The 21,110-nt window shown below is 44.8% G+C and overlaps 1 protein-coding gene across 1 annotated transcript in view; it reads left to right on the top strand.

The window, feature by feature from the left end:
* TMOD1 (tropomodulin 1) overlaps positions 1-21,110 on the top strand; it is an 88,059-nt gene that overhangs the window by 34,549 nt on the left and 32,400 nt on the right. Inside the window, exons 2-4 of the mRNA XM_075851544.1 lie at positions 9,840-9,996; positions 12,254-12,410; positions 14,361-14,480. Coding sequence (XP_075707659.1) covers positions 9,877-9,996; positions 12,254-12,410; positions 14,361-14,480 — 397 coding nt within the window. The 5' untranslated portion in view covers positions 9,840-9,876. The remainder of the gene's footprint in view (positions 1-9,839; positions 9,997-12,253; positions 12,411-14,360; positions 14,481-21,110) is intronic.

Here is a 21,110-nt window from a genome sequence, read left to right as displayed (position 1 = left end):
CTTGTATTTTACCCCCTGGTATAATTGTTTCTGCCACTGATTATGATTTAGCTTCTGACATCGCGGCTGATCAAGGTTCAGCTCCCGGGAACTTCCCTGGGGACAAACTGTTTGTCCCCCTGCAATACCGGCTAAGGGTACTCAGGGAAAACCATGACTCCGCACTATCTGGTCATCCTGGCATCTTGGGTACCAAACACCTCATTACCAGAAACTATTGGTGGCCTGGGTTGCCTAAAGACGTTAGGGCTTACGTCGCCGCTTGTGAGGTTTGTGCTAGGTCCAAGACCCCTAGGTCCCGACCTGCGGGCTTACTACGTTCCTTGCCCATTCCCCAGAGACCTTGGACCCATATCTCCATGGATTTTATCACCGATCTGCCTCCATCTCAGGGCAAGTCGGTGGTGTGGGTGGTAGTAGACCGCTTCAGCAAGATGTGCCACTTTGTGCCCCTTAAGAAACTACCTAACGCCAAGACGTTCGCTTCTTTGTTTGTTAAACACATTCTGCGTCTCCATGGGGCCCCAGTCAATATAGTTTCTGACAGAGAGGTACAATTTGTTTCCTTATTTTGGAGAGCTTTTTGTAAAAAGTTGGAGATTGATCTGTCCTTCTCCTCCGCCTTCCATCCCGAAACTAATGGCCAAACGGAAAGGACTAACCAATCCCTGGAACAATATTTAAGGTGTTTCATCTCTGACTGTCAATTTGATTGGGTCTCATTCCTTCCCCTCGCCGAATTTTCCCTGAATAACCGGGTCAGTAACTCGTCAGGGGTCTCCCCGTTTTTCTGTAATTTCGGGTTTAACCCAAGGTTCTCCTCCGTTTCTCCTGGTTGTTCCAATAATCCCGAGGTAGAGGACGTTCATCGGGAACTGTGCACAGTCTGGGCCCAGGTTCAGAAGAACCTAGAGGCGTCCCAGAGCGTACAAAAGATTCAGGCTGATAGTAGACGTTCTGCTAACCCCCGGTTTGTCGTCGGGGATCTGGTCTGGTTGTCGTCCAGGAACTTGCGCCTTAAGGTCCCGTCCAGGAAGTTTGCTCCCCGATTTATTGGACCTTATAAGATCATTGAAGTCCTCAACCCGGTATCCTTCCGTCTGGAGCTGCCCCCATCCTTTCGCATACATGACGTCTTCCATGCCTCCCTCCTTAAACGCTGCTCCCCGTCCTGGTCCCCCTCGAGGAAACCTCCTGTTCCCGTTCTCACCCCTGAGGGGGTGGAATTCGAGGTGGCCAAGATTATGGACAGTAGGATGATCCAGGGCTCCCTCCAGTACCTGGTCCATTGGAGAGGATACGGGCCGGAGGAGAGGACTTGGGTACCTGCTCGTGATGTTCACGCTGGGGTATTGATCAGGAGGTTCCACCTTCTCTTCCCCACTAAACCGGGTCCTCTTAGTAAGGGTCCGGTGGCCCCTCATAAAAGGGGGAGTACTGTAAAGGATCTGCCAGGTACTACGTCTGTGTATACTCCCGGGATTAATCAGTCGACACCTGAGGCCAGACCTCTTAGACTGACACCGGCTCCCACCAACCAGGGTGGCAGGCTCAGGAGTGGGAGAGCCTATCGCGGCCTGTTCAGTCGGAGTTAGCTCCGCCCCCTGTCCATTTATACCTGCCGTGTTCTCTTCCTCAGTGCTTGTTATTCTTCTTGGATTCCTGGCCCCACTGCTGCCTTGCTCCAGCCTGCTTCTGCCGTGCTTCTGCCTTGCTTCAGTTCCGCTTATCCTGCTTCGCTTTGCCCCTGGCTTGCTTCCTGCTCCGTGCTCTCGTTGGTATACTCCACTACATCCTGATCCTGACTGACTCATTCACCGCTCCGTTTCCTCGCGGCGTTCCGTGGGCTACTGCCCCTTCCATTGCGTGTTCCCTGTTTGTACTCCCTTGCACTTAGACAGCGTAGGGACCGCCGCCAAGTTGTACCCCGTCGCCTAGGGCGGGTCGTTGCAAGTAGGCAGGGACAGGGCGGTGGGTAGATTAGGGCTCACTTGTTCCCTTCACCTCCTTCCTGCCATTACAGAAACATGTCAGATTTGAAAAATGAGGCTCTGTCGTGAAGGTCAAAAGTGGCCAAAGAGGGAAGGGGTTAAATAGCTTTTGAGATAATTGTCCAATTACCTTTGGTCCCTTGAAAAAGGGCAGCTACATATTAAAAAGAGCTGTAATTCCTAAACCCTTCCTCAAATTAGGATGTGAATACCCTCAAATTAAAGCTGAGTGTCTGCACTTTAAGCCCATATTGATTTATATAACTCTATATTCAATATGTTTTGGTAAACAGCTAAAATGCATAAGATTGTGTCATTGTCGAAATAATTCTGGACCTAACTGTACCACCTAAGAGATGTGTTAATAGAAAGTTTTCACATAGAATTCTATAGTTTCTGCAAATTCAACTAACTCCAAGGTCTCACCTATATCCGATTCCCACTTAACCATATAAGGTAATTTAGATTTTAAGGATTTGATAATATAAGAAAGAGATAGCTACTCTAACTCTGGCACACTCCAAGCAATATGAATTGTTCTGATAAGTGTAAGTTGATGCCTAGTCGATATATATAAAATCACCTATCCTAAAGAGGCTCTTGTTCTTCCAACAAGAAAAAACAGAGCAGGTTGTAAACCCGGTGGGAATTGTGGATTACAGGTAATGGGCACAGTTGGTGTATGAGGAGACTGAAACCCAGATTCAGGCCTCATGCACACGAACGTATTTTTTTCCTTCCGTAAATACGGGTCCTTGGTCACACGTATTCGACCCGTATTGCACCAGTATTTACGGACCCGTGCACGTAAATACGGGTCCGGCGTCACCAGTATTCCAGCCGTATTTACGGGCACGTTTTCGATGCAAAATTGCACTGCACTAATCGGCAGCCCTTCTCTCTATCAGTGCAGGATCGAGAGAAGGGACAGCCCTTTCCGTAGTAAAAGTAAAAGAAATTCATACTTACCCGGCCGTTGTCTTGGTGACGCGTCCCTCTTTCGACATCCAGCCCAACTTCCCTGGATGACGCGGCAGTCCATGTGACCGCTGCAGCCAGTGATTGGCCTGTGATTGGCTGCATCAGTCACATGGGTTGTAATGTCATCCCAGGAGGCCGGACTGGAGGAAGAAGCAGGGAGTTCTGGGTAAGTATGAACGTCTTTTTTTCTTTACAGGTTGATCTATATTGTGATCGGTAGCCACTGTCCAGGATGCTGAAAGAGTTACTGCCGATCGTTTAACTCTTTCAGCACCTTGGACAGTGACTATCCACTGACGTCGCCTAGCAACGCTCCCGTTATTTACGGGTGCACACACGTAGTCACCCGTAATTATGGGAGCCCCATAGACTTCTATGGGCCTGCCCGTGCCGTAATTACGGCCTAAAGTAGGACATGTTCTATATTTTTCAACGGCCCGGGCACCTTCCCGTAAGCATACGGGGAGGTACCCGTGGCCAATAGAAGTCTACGGGCCCGTAATTACGGCCCGTGAATACAGGCGTTTTTACGTTCGTGTGCATGGGTCCTCCCGGCCGTGAAAATGAATATAAACATTTTTGTCCACTAATAAAGGAATAAAGGAGAAAAAGTCGCCCTAAATTTGTAACACAATTTCTCCTGAGTATGACAATACCTCACATGTGGTGGTAATTTAGTTTTTTTAATAGAAATTAATTAACCTTTGCAGGACTGATCCTTTTTTGCTTTTCTATTTTAGTTTTTCACTCCCCGCCTTCCAAACGCCATAACTTTTTTATTTTTCCATGAATTGAGCGGTGTGAGGGCTTATTTTTGGCAGGACGGGCTGTAGTTTTTATTGGTACAATTTTTTGGTACATGCAACTTTTGGATCACTTTTTATTACATTTTATTTAGAGCTTTGGAGACCAAGAACAGTGATTTTGGCGTTTTAAATTCTTTATTTCTTACGGCGTTCATAATGCGCTATAAATGACAATTTTACTTTATTCTGCAGGTCGGTACGATTACGGCGATACCATATGTATATATTTTTTTTTATGTTTTGCAGCGTTTGCACAATAAAATCATTTCTTTATAAAATAATTTATTTTCTGTGTCACCATATTCTGAGAGCCGTAACGTTTTTATTTTTCAGTCCAAAAAGCGGTGTAAGGGCTTTTTTTTTTTGCGGGACAGGTTGTAGTTTTTATTGGTACTATTTTCCGGTACATGCGACTTTTGATCACTTTTTATTCTATATTTTGGGAGGGGTGGAGACCAAAAAATAGTGATTCTGGCATTGTTTTTTTTTTTGTTTTTTTTGCGGCATTCACCGTGTGGTAAAAATAACATTATAGTTTTATAGATTGGGTCGTTACGAACGCGGTGATACCAAATATGTGTACTGTTTTTTAATGTTTTAATTTTTTCCCTATAATAAAAGACTTATAGGGAAAAAAAATCTTTTCTTTTTACACTTTTGTGAAAAATTTTTATTAACTTTTATTAACTTTTTTCTTTACTTTTTACACTTTCTTTTTTGACCTGCAGCTCTGATCGCTGCTAGAATACATTACACTACCTAGGTAGTGTAATGTATTCCAACTGTCAGTGTGACGTCACAGTCACTCTGACAGTTAGGGTATGTGCACACGAGAACTGTCTTTTACGTTTGAAAAGACAGACTGTTTTCAGGAGAAAACAGCTGCGTCGTTTCAGACGTAAAAGCTCCTCCTCGCATTATGCGAGGCGTCTTTGACACCCGTAATCTTGAGCTGTTCTTCGTTGACTTCAATGAAAAACGGCTCAAATTACGTTTCAAAGAAGTGTCCTGCACTTCTTTGACGTGGCAGTCATTTTATGCGTCGTCGTTTGACAGCTGTCAAACAACCACGTGTAAATTACTGGTCGTCGGCACAGTACGTCGGCAAACCCATTCAAATGAATGGGCAGATGTTTGCCGACGTATTGTAGCCGTATTTTCAGGCGTAAATCGAGGCATAATACGCCTCGTTTACGCCTGAAATTAGGTCGTGTGAACCCAGCCTCAGTCTACAGAGGCTGGTCCTCATAGGCTTCCGTACATGGCAGACCCGGAGGCCGTTGTCTGGCCCCCGGGTGCCATCACAAGCATCAGCAGCCCCCACAATTGCATGGGTGCTGCTGATGTGCTACAAACCCCCTACATGCGGAGATCACAATCGAGCCCCGCATGTAACGGGTTAATTGACGAAATCAGCGGCAATGAGCCGCTGATCGGCAACAATGGAGTGTCAGCTGTCAGGGACAGCTAACCTCCCAGTTCCCGATGCACACTGTCATCGACAGTGTGCATCGCGAACGGCAGTGACCTCCTGTCACTCTTGACAGGAAGTCTATCAGGAGGCTGGTCCTGATAGGCTTCCGTACATGGCAGACTCGGAGGCCATTACTTGGCCTCCGATCGCCATGCTAGCCATCTGCAAACCTCACGATTTCATTGTGATGTCTGCCGATGTGCTAGAAACCCCTAAATGCGGTGATTGCAATCGATTACCGCAATTAAGGGGTTAATTGCCGAAATCAGCGGAAATAAGCCGCTGATCGCCATACAGTGGAGTGTCAGCTGTCAGGGACAGCTGGCCTCCCGGTTCCTGGTGCACACTGTCACCAACAGTGGGCACCGGGAACCACGCAGTAACTGTACGTCTCCGTGCGCTAAGACACTGGCCACATAGACGTACAGTTGTGTCGTGGTGCGCCTAGTGGTTAAAATAAATGAGTAAAAGTTATATTTTATTAAACTCTAGTCCTACTCCAGTGATTCAATTGTTATTCTAAGTAGAGTTCAGAAATTTACCTTTGGTGGAAGGCTTTAAACACACCACTTTATTTACACCTTTCTATCTTAGCCAGCTTTAACTTTTTCAGAAATTTGTGCTAAGGTAGCTCTTCCGTGGGATCAGACCAGATGCTCCTCAAGTGCATTAGTGAGCCTTTGGCGTCCATTACCCTGTTGCTGGGTCACCGGTTGTCCTACTTTGGACCACTTTTGATAGGTACTAGCCACTGCATACCGGGAACAGCCCACAAGACCTGCCATTTTATAGATGCTCTGACACAATCATTAAAGCCCTGCTCACACTGAGTTTTTTTGCAGGCAGAAAAATCAGCCTCAAAATTCCGTCAGGAATTTTAAGGCAGATTTCTACCTGCCTGCACGCTGTTTGTCTAGTTTTTCTCTGCGTTTTTCGACCGCAGCCATTGAGCACCGTCAGCAAAAGATGGCGCGAAAAAAACGCTTTCTCGCCTTCTTGACATCAATGGGAGGTCAAAGACGGAAACGCCCAAAGAAAGGGCATGCCGCTTCTTTTTTCCGCTCGCGGGAAAAAAACGCATCCACCTCCCATTGAAATCAATGGGAGGCGATTTCGGCCATTTTTTGACGCGGTTTCTGTGGCAAAAAAAACTCAGTGTGAACAGGGCATTAGCCATCACAGTAAGTCCGTTATCCATTTTTCTTGCTTCCAACACATCAACATCAAAAGCTGACTGGTCACTTTCTTCCTAATATATCCCACTCCTTGACTTGTAACGAGATAATCAATGTTATTCACTTCACCTGTCATTGGTTTTAATGTTATGACTGAATGGTGTAAATTACTTGGAAACACAGATCCACCAGCTGTTCTTTTCTGTTAACTTAAAATGTCTTATCTATCTTTAGTTATGTCTTTTACTGGAAAAGCAAGGATATAACTAACATGGGTACAATCATATCTTCCACAAGGGTTACTACCAGCAAAAGTTCATACAGTACTTGAAGCATTTCTGCCATTTTTTCTGTTAAAAACTAGATTTTAGTACATACTGTAACATCCATGGCCACGGACCGTCGGGATTACTCACCCCTTGACCGCAGCCATGGTCTGATGAGCGCTGTCCCGCATCTCCTCCCCAGGAGACGCCAGCGCTCACTTCTGCTCCACTCTGCTGTGTCCCGTATTGTGCACGCTAGCTCGCGTCTAGCCTTAAAGGCCACAGTGCGCGCACATGTAAAACATCAGCAATTAGCCCATGATCACCCTGGACTATAAGAGGGGCCCTGCCCCTTTGCTCATTGCCTGAGCGTTGTTAGTATTCCCATGTGTGTCCTTGCAAATGGTCCCTTAGTGTTTAACTGTATCCCGTACTGTTATTGTTCCCGAGCCTGTGAGTGATTGGAGTTGTGTCCTGCTGTCACCCGCCACATCTGGCGCAACCTGCTGTCATCCGCCACGTCTGGCGCAACCTACTGCACCTACTGTCATCCGCCACGTCTGGCGCAACCTACTGTCATCCACCACATCTGGCGCAACCTGCTGCACCCACCTCCATCCGTGCTAAAGCCTCTGCTACTATATCTGGACTATTCAGGTACCCTTGTGCGGGACTTTGTATTGATTGGGTGCTCTGTTGTTTGGCCAGCTGCCTCCCCGCTACGGCGGTGCGGCCTAGTGTGTCCACATGCCCACAGGCCGTGACATAAATAAAATCTAAAGGATCTGCCAGACACAGCTTCTGTGTCGATGCCCGTGGGTAATCAGTCTGTACCTGCTCCTAAGTCTGAGAGAGTGACACGATCTTCTACCAGTCAGGCTGGGAGGCTGAGGAGTGGGAGAGCCTATCACAGCCTGGCCAGACGGAGCTAGCTCCCGCCCTCTGTCTATTTATACCTGCATTTCCTGCTCCTCCTTTGCCTGTGATTCTTTTCTGTTTCGTGGCTCTGCTGCTCCTGCTATGATTATTGACCTTGCTTTATTTTTGACCCTGGCTTTACTGACTACGCTCCTGCTCTGCGATTTGTACCTCGTGCACTCCTGGTTTGACTCTGCTCGTTCACTACTCTTGTTGCTCACTGTGTTGCCGTGGGCAACTGACCCATTTCCCTTAGCTTCTGTGTACCCTTGTCTGTTTGTCTGTCGTGCACTTATTGAGAGTAGGGACCGTCGCCCAGTTGTACGCCGTCGCCTAGGACGGGCCGTTGCAAGTAGGCAGGGACTGAGTGGTGGGTAGATTAGGGCTCACCTGTCTGTCTCCCTACCCCGTCATTACATAAAATTTTTAAAAGTGTAAAATACAGGTAGTCTATAAGCATCCTAGGGCTATTAGAAATAGCAGCATGATCAAGCTGACTTAACCCCTTGGCACCGCAGCCATTTTTCAGCTTTTAATTTTCATGCCTTGGTTAATATCTATTCATGTTGCCGGTCTTTGGTGCTATTTCATTATTGATATTTGACTTCACAGTGCCAACTTATACCTTCACAAATTAGTGGAGTTATGAAGGTTCTGTTTACGCAACATTCATTATCAGCAGGTCATTCTATATTAGTATAGGGAATGGAAGAGGAAATTCAAGGGATAACTGGGTGCTATCAGAAGAGAACTCCATTGACTCCACAGACCACATAGGACTAGTGAGAAAGATATTTTATTGGAAAAGCAACACGTTACAGTACGGCCTAGTACCTTAGGCTGGGTTCTCCTGTTGTGGTTGAAATGCGTTTTTGCAGTCAACCAAGGCAAAATCATACAATTTTTCTGCAATTTTTGAAAAAATGCATTTAAACTGCGACTGGAGAACCCAGTCTTACTCAGGTTTACAGCATTAACAGCTGCCAGAGAGACAATGAACATTTTAGCTGTATTATCTCATAATTTTCATTAATAATTTGCTGTGATCTACCTGAGCATTGCAAGACCGTTAATGTACATTGTCATGGGGAAACCTTTATGAAGCTTGGGGGATTACAGTTATCAAATGTGTTATCTGGACTTGTATTTTTAGAATCATGCACTCACTTTTCTTTAGTCCAGCTACTATTACAAAGCCTGAGAATTAGTGTAAAGGTTAAAAGTCATTTCATGAAACTGAAGAGACAGGGTAAATTGATGTTGCATTAAGCACTTTCTAAACATTTTGTTACATCCAACTTTAAGTAGGTTTTCCAAGCATATAAAAAAGTGGCGTATTAACAGACCACATGATTTTAGCACATCCCCTGGCTCTGTGCATACATCTACGCATACACTGTGGGCTCTATAGGTGATCTGTGCTTGCATAGATGCAGGTCCAAAGTCACAGGACATTTGTGATTCAGTAAAATGATCAATGATAAACGGCTCATTTAGGAAAAGCAGTCAATCTCTCAAAGTGAGCCGGGGATTTCATAACTTGAACTATATATCCACAAGCTCAACATCTCCTGCTCTATCTTATGATACCCTCAGATGGGGTATAGGGATCTGACAGAGCTGCTTTAAATCTGCTAATAAAGCATACTTTTATTTTCGCAGAAGAACAATTTAATGACTTTTTGCAGCACTGTAATCGATTTCTGACATCTGAGAAAGCAAAGCCCACACTATGTTCTTCTGAATATAGGAGTGCATTGTTTGCTGGCTCAGGCATACCGTACCTTAGGTAGAAAAGTAAATATATATGGAAGTTTTGTCCTTACACAGTCTTCTTGTGTTCTCCTGAGTTTACTAGAAACATAATAATTTCATTGACCTGAGTTTTTAAACAGTACAACATTTTTATAACCCAGTCTATGAAATGTAAAAAGCTAGCCATACACATAAGATTAATATCTGCTGATGTCAGCAAGTTTGGCTGACAATTGTATCCAAGGAGCGTCAAAGTCTCCGACGTCTGCGACATACTGTACCTTTCAAGCATTCTGGCCGAACGTAATGCCCCAATAAGCCAAAGGCAAGGTTTTTTTTAGAAGGCTTTTAAGAAAATAGCAGCTATGAGATGCTTTTCTTTACTTACATCAGCAGCTGCTGAATTGCGCGCTCTATGGAAATTGATGTGCCTCTCGGCCTGATTGGTAAAACTTAGGACTTAATACTTACAGGTCCATCTTGAAAACCAACGTTCAAAAAGTAAAGAAAATGCTACCCAGAAAAGACTTGGAGAAATATCGGGATGTGGATGAGGATGAGATCTTAGACAAGCTAACAGAGGAGGAAATAAGAGCTCTTGAAGGAGAACTAGAAGAATTAGATCCAGATGTAAGTATCACTATATTGATTTGTGTCTGCTAAATATTGTTTTGCTAAAACATTTCTGCAAAAATTGTTTGATTTTATTTTGGGACATAAACTGCCACATCTCACTCAATACATCATCATTGTACGGCAAGCCACAAATTTTTGGACGGTCATTACTGTCAATTTTTATTGATACTGCCAGTAAGACCCCTGCTTGTGTTATTGGATTCCTTCCCATTTCAATAAATGGCGAAAGGGATCAAGAACATATTCCAGAGATTTATCAACATGTGAAGAGATGTGATGTTTGTTATTCTATCACATTAAGGCCTCATGCACACGAACGTATTTTTTTCCTCTTGTAAATACGGGTCCTTTGTCACACGTATTCGACTCGTATTCCACCAGTGTTTACGGACCCGTGCCCGTAAATATGGGTCCGGTGTCCCCAGTATTCCACCCGTATTTACAGACCCGTTGTCTCTGCACTAATTGGCAGCCCCTTCTCTCTATCAGTGCTGGAAAGAGAGAAGGGGCAGCCCTTACGGGCAGAGTTTCCGCAGCGATTGAAAGTAAAAGAAGTTCATACGTACCCCGGCCGTTGCCTTGGTGACGCGTCCCTCTTTTGACATCCAGTCCGACCTCCCTGGATGACGCGGCAGTCTATGTGACCGCTACAGCCTGTGATTGGCTGCAGCGGTCACAAGGGTTGAAAAGTCATCCCGGGAGGCCGGATTGGAGGAAGAAGCAGGTAAGTTAACTTTTAGGGTATGTTCACACGCAGTGACCAAAAACGTCTGAAAATACGGAGCTGTTTTCAGGCGAAAACAGCTCCTGATCTTCAGACGTTTTTGTAGTAACTTGCGTTTTTCGCAGCGTATTTTACGGACGTTTTTGGATATGTTTTTCAATGGAGTCAATGAAAAACGCCTCCAAAAACGTCCCAAGAAGTGACATGCACTTCTTTTTCGCGGAGCGTCTTTTTACGCGCCGTATTTTGACAGCGACGCGTAAAATTAAGGCTCGTGGGAACAGAACACCGTAAAACCCATTGAAAGCAGTGGGCAGATGTTTGTAGGCGTATTAGGCGTGTTTTTTCAGGCGTAATTCGAGGTGTAAAATGCCAGAATTACGTCTGAAAACACTGCGTGTGAACATACCCTTAATACTATTAACTCTCAGCAGTAGTCACTGTCTCGGGTGCTGAAAGAGTTACTGCCGATCAGTTAACTCAGCACCCTGGACAGTGACTATCCCCTGACGTCGCATAGCAACGCTCCCGTAATTACGGGTGCACACACGTAGCCACCTGTAATTACAGGAGCCCCATAGACTTCTATGGGCCTACCCGTGCCGTAGTTACGGCCTGAAATAGGACATGTTCCATATTTTTCAACGGCACGGGCACCTTCCCGTAAACATACGGGAAGGTACCCATTGGCAATAGAAGTCTATGGGCCCGTAATTACAGGCCGTAATTACGGCTCGCAATTACGGGCGTTTTTACGTTCGTTTGCATTAGGCCGAACCAATTGTTTTCCCTGGTCTAGTATGGGTTATTGTACGATATGCAGCACTGTACGTAAAAGTTGGGGGAGGTGTTAGGCAGCTAATGCCTGGTTTACATGCACAGATTTTAGCCCCTTTTCTGACCAATCACACTAATATAAATATAATTTCTTCATCTGATTGAAAGCTGTCTCATTTGTGATAAAGTTTTTTTCTGATTTACCAATTTTTTCTTTATTTGGCCTTTAGCGATATGTGTTAATAACTTGCTCAGACCAACTGCACAGATAAAGATATTGGTCAGAAATCTGTTTGTGCAAAGCTGGCCATAGACATGAAATAACTCAATTGTTTGGCTGATAAGTAAGGTCATGCGAAAGATCGCTCCAACAAACGCTGTATCAGATCTATCATGAAGTTAAAAAAAATGGTTGCAGGTTACTTGTCGACATCACATTCCCCCATGTAAACAGGTGGGTTCAAAGCCAACCTATTTGCTTAATTTCGCTTGATGGCAGAGGTCACCATAACACATAGAGAGTTATAGGACTATTTCTTGAAACCTATTCTTTAAGAGAAAGAAAATAAAACATTCTTACTGCACCACTATTACTATGTGTCAGCGTACCCTACATTTAAGTGATAGTTCCTTACATTGTGTGGGCACACAGACACACAATGTTATAAATTTCTATCGCATTTTCTGAAATGTCCATTTATTTTAATGATTTCAGTACAGGAGAAAATGGCACGGTTTCTTTCTTTTTAGAATGAGTTATTGCCTGTTGGCTTAAGACAAAGGAACCAGACAAACAAAACACCAACGGGACCCTTCCAGCGAGAAGCCCTGCTGGGCCATTTAGAAAAGCAGGCTAATGAAATGAAAGACAGAGAAGATTTGGTGCCTTATACTGGAGAAAAAAGAGGTATGTTGCTGTGTCCACTGGCAGCCTTGACAGCTATGTGAAGATGAAATATAACCCAGCTCTTATATTAAAAGTGATTGTATAGACACTGCTAGGCTTTTTACAAGGCAGCACGTTTGTTCAAGGAGTAACTTTACCATGCTTTCTGTCCTATGATCAAGCAAGGTCATGACAGCTAAAAGTCGCATATGTTGTGAGCGGGGAACTAGCCTTCGCTGCAGCTGTTTAATTTTTGCAAGATTAACAAGTTAATAAGATAGTGAAGGTTTTTATTTAAACTTTGAAGGAGTTAAATTCATCCCTGTTCACCGCAGGTTATATTTGGCCCTAGTGAATAGTTGTTAGTAACAAAACAGTCCTGTCCCTTTGTTTCCTTGTCTGGCAATCACTCAAGCTTTCATAACGCCTCCTTAGGGACAAGCCAAAAATAGACACCATGTAACATTCCAGTCTTTTTGCTATGCATATATGTCCTGGTCACTATCTCTTATCCTTAGGATCCCACAGTTCGAATATGATATGTGACTCTTACCTTACTTTTGCATGCTCTTCAAATGTTTCCAAAATGTCTTCAAAGTGTTTGAATATTTGTATGCCTTAAATTATAGCGATTTAAAGATTCTTTTCCTAAATAAGTTTTCATCTAAAATGGGGGCATAACCCATAACACACAACTTAAAAGGATTATCGAGGCTTTAAAAGTAAAAAAAAAAAGGCCAACTGCATATGCTATAACGTAATGAAAAATGCCAATACTCACCTTATTAATCCTCCATCGCTCCAGCATCACCAGTTCAGATTGTAGGGCTCATAGCCATAAATATTTAAGTGGGTGCACGCACAAATACACATGAGCGTAAACATTTATACACTTGCTAGACACAGCTATCGCCCTCATGAAAAAAAACACATAAATAACAAAGCCATACTATACTACACCTAAACAATGGCGCCAAACTGTACACGAAAATCGTATCGCCAGATTGTGGAGACGGATAATTTGTTGCCTTAAACATACAGATTATCAGTATGAATAAGGGTCAAGTTTAACATCTTGTAAACATATGTCCCCATTTTTGAGTTATAATTAATGTAACATATTATGTATTCTTGTAAGTGTTCAGTTCAATAATATTCCTTACTTATTTAGTGTTCTTTTTTTTAATGAAATTTTACTTATTAACAATCCCCTTAGACTTATTAACAAGTCTAAGGGGATTGTCTATCTTTAAATGAGTCAAAAGGCTGGGGCTTCATTGAGGACGTTGACCACTTCACTGTTGATCATCAGTGTAGATACAGTAAATTGAACATCTTTTTTGCATTAAAACCAAGCACGTACGATGCGTAGTAAGGACCAGTATGTAGACCAAAATAGAAAGACTTTTAAATCTGACTGGAATTGCTCTATATGTAATTACGCTATATAAAAATTAAGCAAAGAGCCAATCTACCATTTTGCCTCTCTATACATATGGGGGGAATTTATTTAGACTGTGGTTTCATACACCTGTCATAATATAAAGAAAGTTGGAGTAAAATGCTCCTTATTTATTAAGCGTACGCCCCATAATAAATTAGGCGCATGTCTAGCCGTCCATGTACCCAAAAATACTGGCATTCAGTGTTTAATCAATTCCCTCCATAGATTTCAAGTGGCCTACTAACAATACCCATACATTTATGATTATGATGAAAAAATAGGCATCATATAATAAAATCTAAAATAACATACGATAGGTGGATGATTTGGGCCAAGAATTTATTTTAATTAGTTTAGAAATCCAGATTTGCACATATCTGTGTTCTTATATAGGAGAATTTTTCAGAATGGTCACATTAGTTTCTAATAAAAAAAGAATTATCAGAAAAGTGGTGTGGTTTTTATTACTACTATTATTATTATTATTATTATTATTATTATTATTATTATTATATTCTGATTTTTAGGAAAACCTTGGATTCCCAAGATTAAGGCAGTAGATCCTATTTTAGAAAGTGTCACTCTTGAGCCAGAACTGGAGGAAGCTTTGGCCAATGCCTCCGATGCCGAGCTGTGTGACATTGCAGGTGAGTCTGATCAGTGAAGAAAGCCACGACTCTGAAAACTGTTTAATCTATTTTAATTATTTTAGGGTCTGTGTAAATAATAATTCTTGCCTATGAACAGGAAAGTGAAAGCTTCAGAATAATATAGAAAAACAATAAAAATGACGCAGTATAATCCGCCATCTGAACTACAGTAGCACTTACACGGATGACCGGTGGTTTGAAAATTTGCTGCCAAGGATAATTCTTGCTGCCAGCGTTAAGAGTTGTAATGATAATTGGCCAGTGTAAGCAGGTATTTAGATAACAGGTTACTTGAAGAATAGCACAGTTATTGTACAAGATGGTCATGTGTCTCTACAGTTATACTTCGTACATGTACTATTACTCTTAGATAGGGGAGAGTTATTGGTGTTATATATGGTGACAATATTGGCGTATTTATTAGCTGCCTCTGGATCCATTTATTATACAATATAAAGATCCACGACACACCAACTTTTAAAAGTATGTTTGAGCCATGTTTCTTTATATTATTGTTTATTAAATGGACTTACCCAGTCTATTCCTCCGTATATCACCAGAGTCAGTGCCAACCATTTTGCATACCAATACATCTAAAACCAGGGAATATTTTTTGCACCATCTCTCTGTTATAGCTCTTCTTTTCACACACTGTTAACTGCTAAGTGTGTTTCCGGTCCACTAATAGCTTCGCTTTCTTATGTACTAATCAACTTGTAATGTCGGGGTAGGGAGACAGACAAGTGAGCCCTAATCTACCCGCCACTCAGTCCCTGCCTACTTGCAATGACCCGTCCTAGGCGATGGGGTACAACTGGGCGACGGTCCCTACACTCAATAGGTGCACGACAGACAAACAGACAAGGGTACAAGAAGACCGGGAAATAGGAAAGTTGCCCACGGGGACACTGTGAGCAACAAGCGAAGTGAATGAGCCGAGTCAAACCAGGAGATGAGCGAGGTACAAAAACGCAGAGCAGAAGAGTGGTCAGTAAAGCCAAGGTCAAACACAAGCAGAGGATAAGTAGTTCAGAAGCTGCAGCAGGGCCAGGAAAGGATGCCTGGATGGCCAGATAGTGCAGAGTCATGATTTTCCCTAAGTACCCTTAGCCGGAATTGCAGGGGAACAAACAGCTTGTTCTCAGGAAATGATTATACCTGGAGGCAAAATACAAGCAGGATCTTCCTCCGAAGGAGGGCTGGCCATGAAGCTACGCGACAGTGCATCGGCCTTAATATTTTTAGACCCAGCCCTATAGGTGACCAAAAAGTTGAATCTGGTAAAAAATAACGCCCATCGAGCTTGTCTCGGGTTTAGCCTCCGGGCAGATTCTAGGAAAACCAGATTCTTGTGGTCGGTAAGGACCGTTACCTGGTGCCTAGCCCCCTCCAGGAAGTGGCGCCACTCTTCAAATGCTCATTTAATGGCTAAGAGTTTGCGGTTGCCAATATCATAGTTGCTCTCAGTGGGCGAAAACTTCCTGGAGAAGTAGGCACAGGGGCGGAGATGGGTGAGGGACCTGGTACCCTGGGACAAGACAGCCCCACTCCCACCTCAGACGCGTCAACCTCCACTATAAATGGCTCCATTTGGTTGGGCTGAACTAGCACTGGGGCTGAGATAAAGCACTTCTTAAGGACCTCAAAAGCCTGGACAGCCTCAGGAGGCCAGTGGAGGAGATCAGCACCTTTGCAAGTGAGATCCGTAAGAGGCTTAGCGATGACCGAGAAGTTAGCAATAAATCTCCTGTAATAATTAGCGAACCCCAGGAAGCACTGTAACGCCTTCAGGGAGGCAGGTTGGACCCATTCCGCCACAGCCTGGACCTTGGCGGGGTCCATGCGGAATTCATGAGGAGTGAGGATTTGACCCAAAAACGGTATCTCCTGCACCCCAAACACACATTTTTCGGTCTTAGCAAACAGTTTGTTTTCCCGAAGGGCCTGGAGCACCTTCCTGACATGCTCAATGTGTGAGGACCAATCCTTGGAAAACACAAGTATGTCATCAAGGTACACTACAAGAAATACCCCCAGGTAGTCTCTTAAAAACTCATTTATGAAATTCTGGAAGACCGCGGGAGCATTACACAACCCAAAGGGCATGACAAGGTATTCGAAATGACCTTCGGGCGTGTTAAACGCAGTCTTCCACTCATCCCCCTCTTTGATGCGGATAAGGTTATAAGCCCCCCGTAGATCAAACTTAGAGAACCATTGGGCCCCCTGAACCTGATTGAAGAGATCAGGAATCAAAGGAAGGGGATACTGGTTCCTTACAGTGACCTTATTCACGTTTCGGTAGTCCATGCATGGCCTAAGACCACCATCCTTCTTCCCTACGAAGAAGAAGCCAGCACCTACCGGAGAAGTAGAGGGGCGAATGTAACCCTTGGCCAGGCATTCCTGGATATATTCTCTCATGGCTTCACGTTCGGGACAAGAGAGATTAAATATCCTACCCTTAGGGAGCTTAGCTCCAGGTACCAAATCAATTGCGCAATCGTATTCTCTATGAGGTGGTAACACTTCGGAGGTCTCTTTAGAGAAAACATCAGCGAAGTCCTGAAAAAACTCATGTAGAGTGTTCACCTCCTCAGGGAGAGAAATAGAATTAACAGAAAAACATGACGTCAAGCATTCATTACCCCATTTGGCAAGATCCCCAGTATTCCAGTCAAACATGGGATTATGCAACTGCAACCAGGGAAGGCCTAAAACCAAATCGGACGATAATCCCTGCATCACCAGTACAGAACACTGCTCCAAATGCATGGAGCCAACAAGGAGTTCAAAAACAGAGGTATGCTGTGTAAAATAACCATTAGCAAGAGGAGTGGAGTTGATACCCACTACCGGGACAGGTTTAGGCAAATCAATCAAAGGCATAGCTAGAGACATAGCAAATTCCACAGACATAATATTAGCAGAAGACCCTGAATCCACGAAGGCACTGCCGGTAGCAGACCTACCACCAAAAGAGACCTGAAAGGGAAGCAAGATTTTATTACGTTTCATATTTACGGGAAATACCTGTGCGCCCAAGTGACCTCACCGATGGTCACTTAGGCGCGGAAGTTCCTCCGGCTGCTTATTCTTACGCCTAGGACAGTTGTCCACTTGATGCTTGTCATCCCCACAGTAGAAGCAGAGACCATTCTTCCTGCGGAACTCTCTACGTTCTTGGGGGGACACGGAAGCCCCGAGTTGCATAGGTACCTCCGAGTCTTCCGTGGAAGAACGAAGCAACGGAACCTCGGGAGGCATCATGGGGGAGTCAGAGGAGAAAACACAAATACGTTCAAGTCGTCGTTCCCTGAGACGTCGGTCAAGTCGTACCGCTAAAGCCATAACCTGATCTAGGGAGTCAGAAGAGGGATAGCTAACTAGCAGATCTTTCAGGGCGTTCGACAGACCCAATCTAAACTGGCACCTTAATCAGGGTCATTCCACCGAGAAGCTACGCACCACTTCCTAAAGTCAGAACAATACTCCTCAACAGGTTTCTTACCCTGACGTAAGGTCACCAGCTAACTCTCGGCAAAGGCAGTCTTGTCAGTCTCGTCATAAATGAGCCCGAGAGCAGAAAAGAAAAGATCAACGGAGGAAAGTTCAGGGACGTCAGGAGCCAAGGAGAAGGCCCATTCTTGGGGCCCGTCCTGGAGCCAGGACATAATTATACCCACCCGCTGGCTCTCAGAACCAGAGGAGTGGGGCTTTAAGCGAAAATAGAGCCTACAACTCTCCCGAAAGGAGAAAAAAGTCTTCCGGTCCCATGAGAACCGGTCAGGCAAATTGAGGTGGGGTTCAAGAGGTGAGGTGAGGGGCACTACCATGGTAGCATCAGGCTGGTTGACCCTCTGAGCCAGGGCCTGGACCTGTAGGGAGAGGCCCTGCATTTGCTGAACCAGGGTCTCAAGGGGGTCCATAGTAGTGTCAGGGACCAGGGTAGACTAGGTATATGGGCTTGTGATTATGTAATGTCGGGGTAGGGAGACAGACAAGTGAGCCCTAATCTACCCGCCACTCAGTCCCTGCCTACTTGCAATGACCCGTCCTAGGCGACGGGGTACAACTGGGCAACGGTCCCTACACTCAATAGGTGCACGACAGACAAACAGACAAGGGTACAAGAAGACGGGGAAATGGGAAAGTTGCCCACGGGGACACCGTGAGCAACAAGCGAAGTGAACGAGCCGAGTCAAACCAGGAGATGAGCGAGGTACAAAAACGCAGAGCAGAAGAGTGGTCAGTAAAGCCAAGGTCAAACACAAGCAGAGGATAAGTAGTTCAGAAGCTGCAGCAGGGCCAGGAAACCAGCAGAGAAGAATCACAAGCAAAGGAGGAACAGGAAAGGCAGGTATAAATAGACAGAGGGCGGGAGCTAGCTCCGTCTGGCCAGGCTGCGATAGGCTCTCCCTAAGCCTGCCATCCTGAGTGGTGGAAGATGGAGTCAGTCTCACAGACATAGAAGCAGGTGCAGACTGATTACCTATGGGCGTCGACACAGAAGTTGTGTCTGGCAGATCCTTTACACAACTAATACCGACAAATAGTGGCATGAAAAAGTGAATTGAGGTAACATCATCAACAGAGAGAACTGACTTGTTGGTGAAAGGCTCTATGTAGCTTGCTTTCAGACCTGGAGTAGGGTTAGAGTGTGATTGCCATAATCTAAATAGACCTTTAGTGTGATACTCCAGTTTAACTGCATTAGCAGAAATGTTACTATTATCTCATTGTAGAACATTGTGACCTGAGTTTATCTAGATGTGCTATATCTCACAGAGCCAGATATCTCATAAGTAATGGGTTTTCTTTTGGGGTTCAGTAACTGTCACCTTGTGTAACTGTGTAAGTATGTATGTGTTATGCCCGCGGCCGCTGACCACCGGCATCCCCCTCTTACCGGCAGCCGCGACCGCATGACTGTGCATCCTCGCCGGCGTCCCCCCTCCCAGGATCGCTGGCGCTCTTTGATCTCTACTTTCTTGATCTCACAGCACTCTGTGTTTCAAGGGTGCGTGAGTAGGCTTCTACACCAACGTATAAAAAATGGGAATTCAGCACTTCAAGGTATTATGCAATAAGTGATATTTTATTTCACATATAGCGAAAAATAGTAATCCAAAAATAGGTTCAACGTTTCGGTCCATACATTCGACCTTCTGCAGACACGGATTACGTCCGGGGATATGGATATGCCGCGCTTGCGACCTGGGTCGCTGTTAGGTAATGGCGCTTTGGTCTCTGCCTCCTCTCCTCTGCCCGTAGGGTGCGTGCCCATGCTCATGCCAGTTCTTAAAGGGCTAGCGCGCACCAATAGAAAAGTCCCCAGCCTATCTCTGCACACCCCGGTCCTTATAAATGACCCTGCCCCTTTCTCCAGTTCCTGAGCAAAGTTGGACAAACCCAGTGTTCTCCTGCAAAAGTTATGTATCCTGGATCATCAGTCTGTTACCTGTTGGTATCCCGTGCCCTCTGGGTGCTTCCATCAGTCCGGCACCAGCGTGCTTCCAGCTATCCGGCACCAGCGTGCTTCTAGTAATCCGGCATCAGCCTGCTTCCAGTAATCTGGTTTCGGTCTACTACTACCAAGGTACCATTTGCCAGTCTCTGCCTATATACTCTGCCAGGACCACCTCAAGAGGTAGCAACCTGGCAGTTTCCCCGCAGCGAAGACAAGATCCCTGTAGAGGGGTTAAAGGGTGAAGACCAGGGAGGCTGCTTAGACAACGCCCTTAGAGATGGTCCTATGCCAATCCGGCGGAGTAGCCCAGTGGGTTCACAAACCTGCTAATTGTTACACTATGGAACTATACCATGGTGTTTTGATTGAAATTTCACTAGTCGCGAATATAGTATTTCATAGAATAAGAGCAGATATGGACTACCTCTTATCAACATTTAGGGGAAATTAGTGAAAAAGACTATTACATGGTCATGCTTAATAGGAGTTGAAAAAGCTAGCTCAGAGCATCCATTTTATACTTCTGTTCTTCAATCCGTGGTGCCATTAGAACGTGCTGCACTCACTGTTTCAGCTTCTTATATGCCTTTATAGTTAAAGCACCATTGTCACATGACTTTCGGCAGCACGGTGGGTCAATGATTAGCATTGTTGCCTTTCAACCCTGGAATCCTAGGTATAAATCTGAAAATATATACATGCAGCTTGTAGGTCGTCCCTGGCAAGACTTTGAAGTGCTGGTTTCAGCTGATTACACACCATATTATCGAAACAGGAAATCCTGAAAAACTTTGTACAGATGACAGATTTTCATGCTGGCTGTCCTGAGAAAGCAAACCAGGAAATTTACATATGTATGACTAAGTTGTAGTTGGGAGTGTCTGCATCTTAGGGTGCATTTACAAAGGATGTGTCACGGCGCGGGGTGTGGACCCACTGGGCCGTACCGCGTAGCGGGGTAGCAGCTGGCCAACAAGGTACAAAACAATGTCTATAGTTCTGAACGGGTACCTGAGGCAATGTAGACAGTGGCAGGAACACGACTTGGCTTTCACAGCATGTGACGCCGATGCAGCGGGAAGACACGGCTTGGCTTTCACAGCAGGTGATGCAGCGGGAAGACACGACTTGGCTTTCACAGCAGGTGACGATAGCAC

Source organism: Rhinoderma darwinii, chromosome 1, assembly GCF_050947455.1.
Source record: "Rhinoderma darwinii isolate aRhiDar2 chromosome 1, aRhiDar2.hap1, whole genome shotgun sequence".
NCBI classification, from domain to species: Eukaryota; Metazoa; Chordata; class Amphibia; order Anura; family Rhinodermatidae; genus Rhinoderma; species Rhinoderma darwinii.
This window is presented reverse-complemented; position numbering and strand designations above follow the sequence as displayed.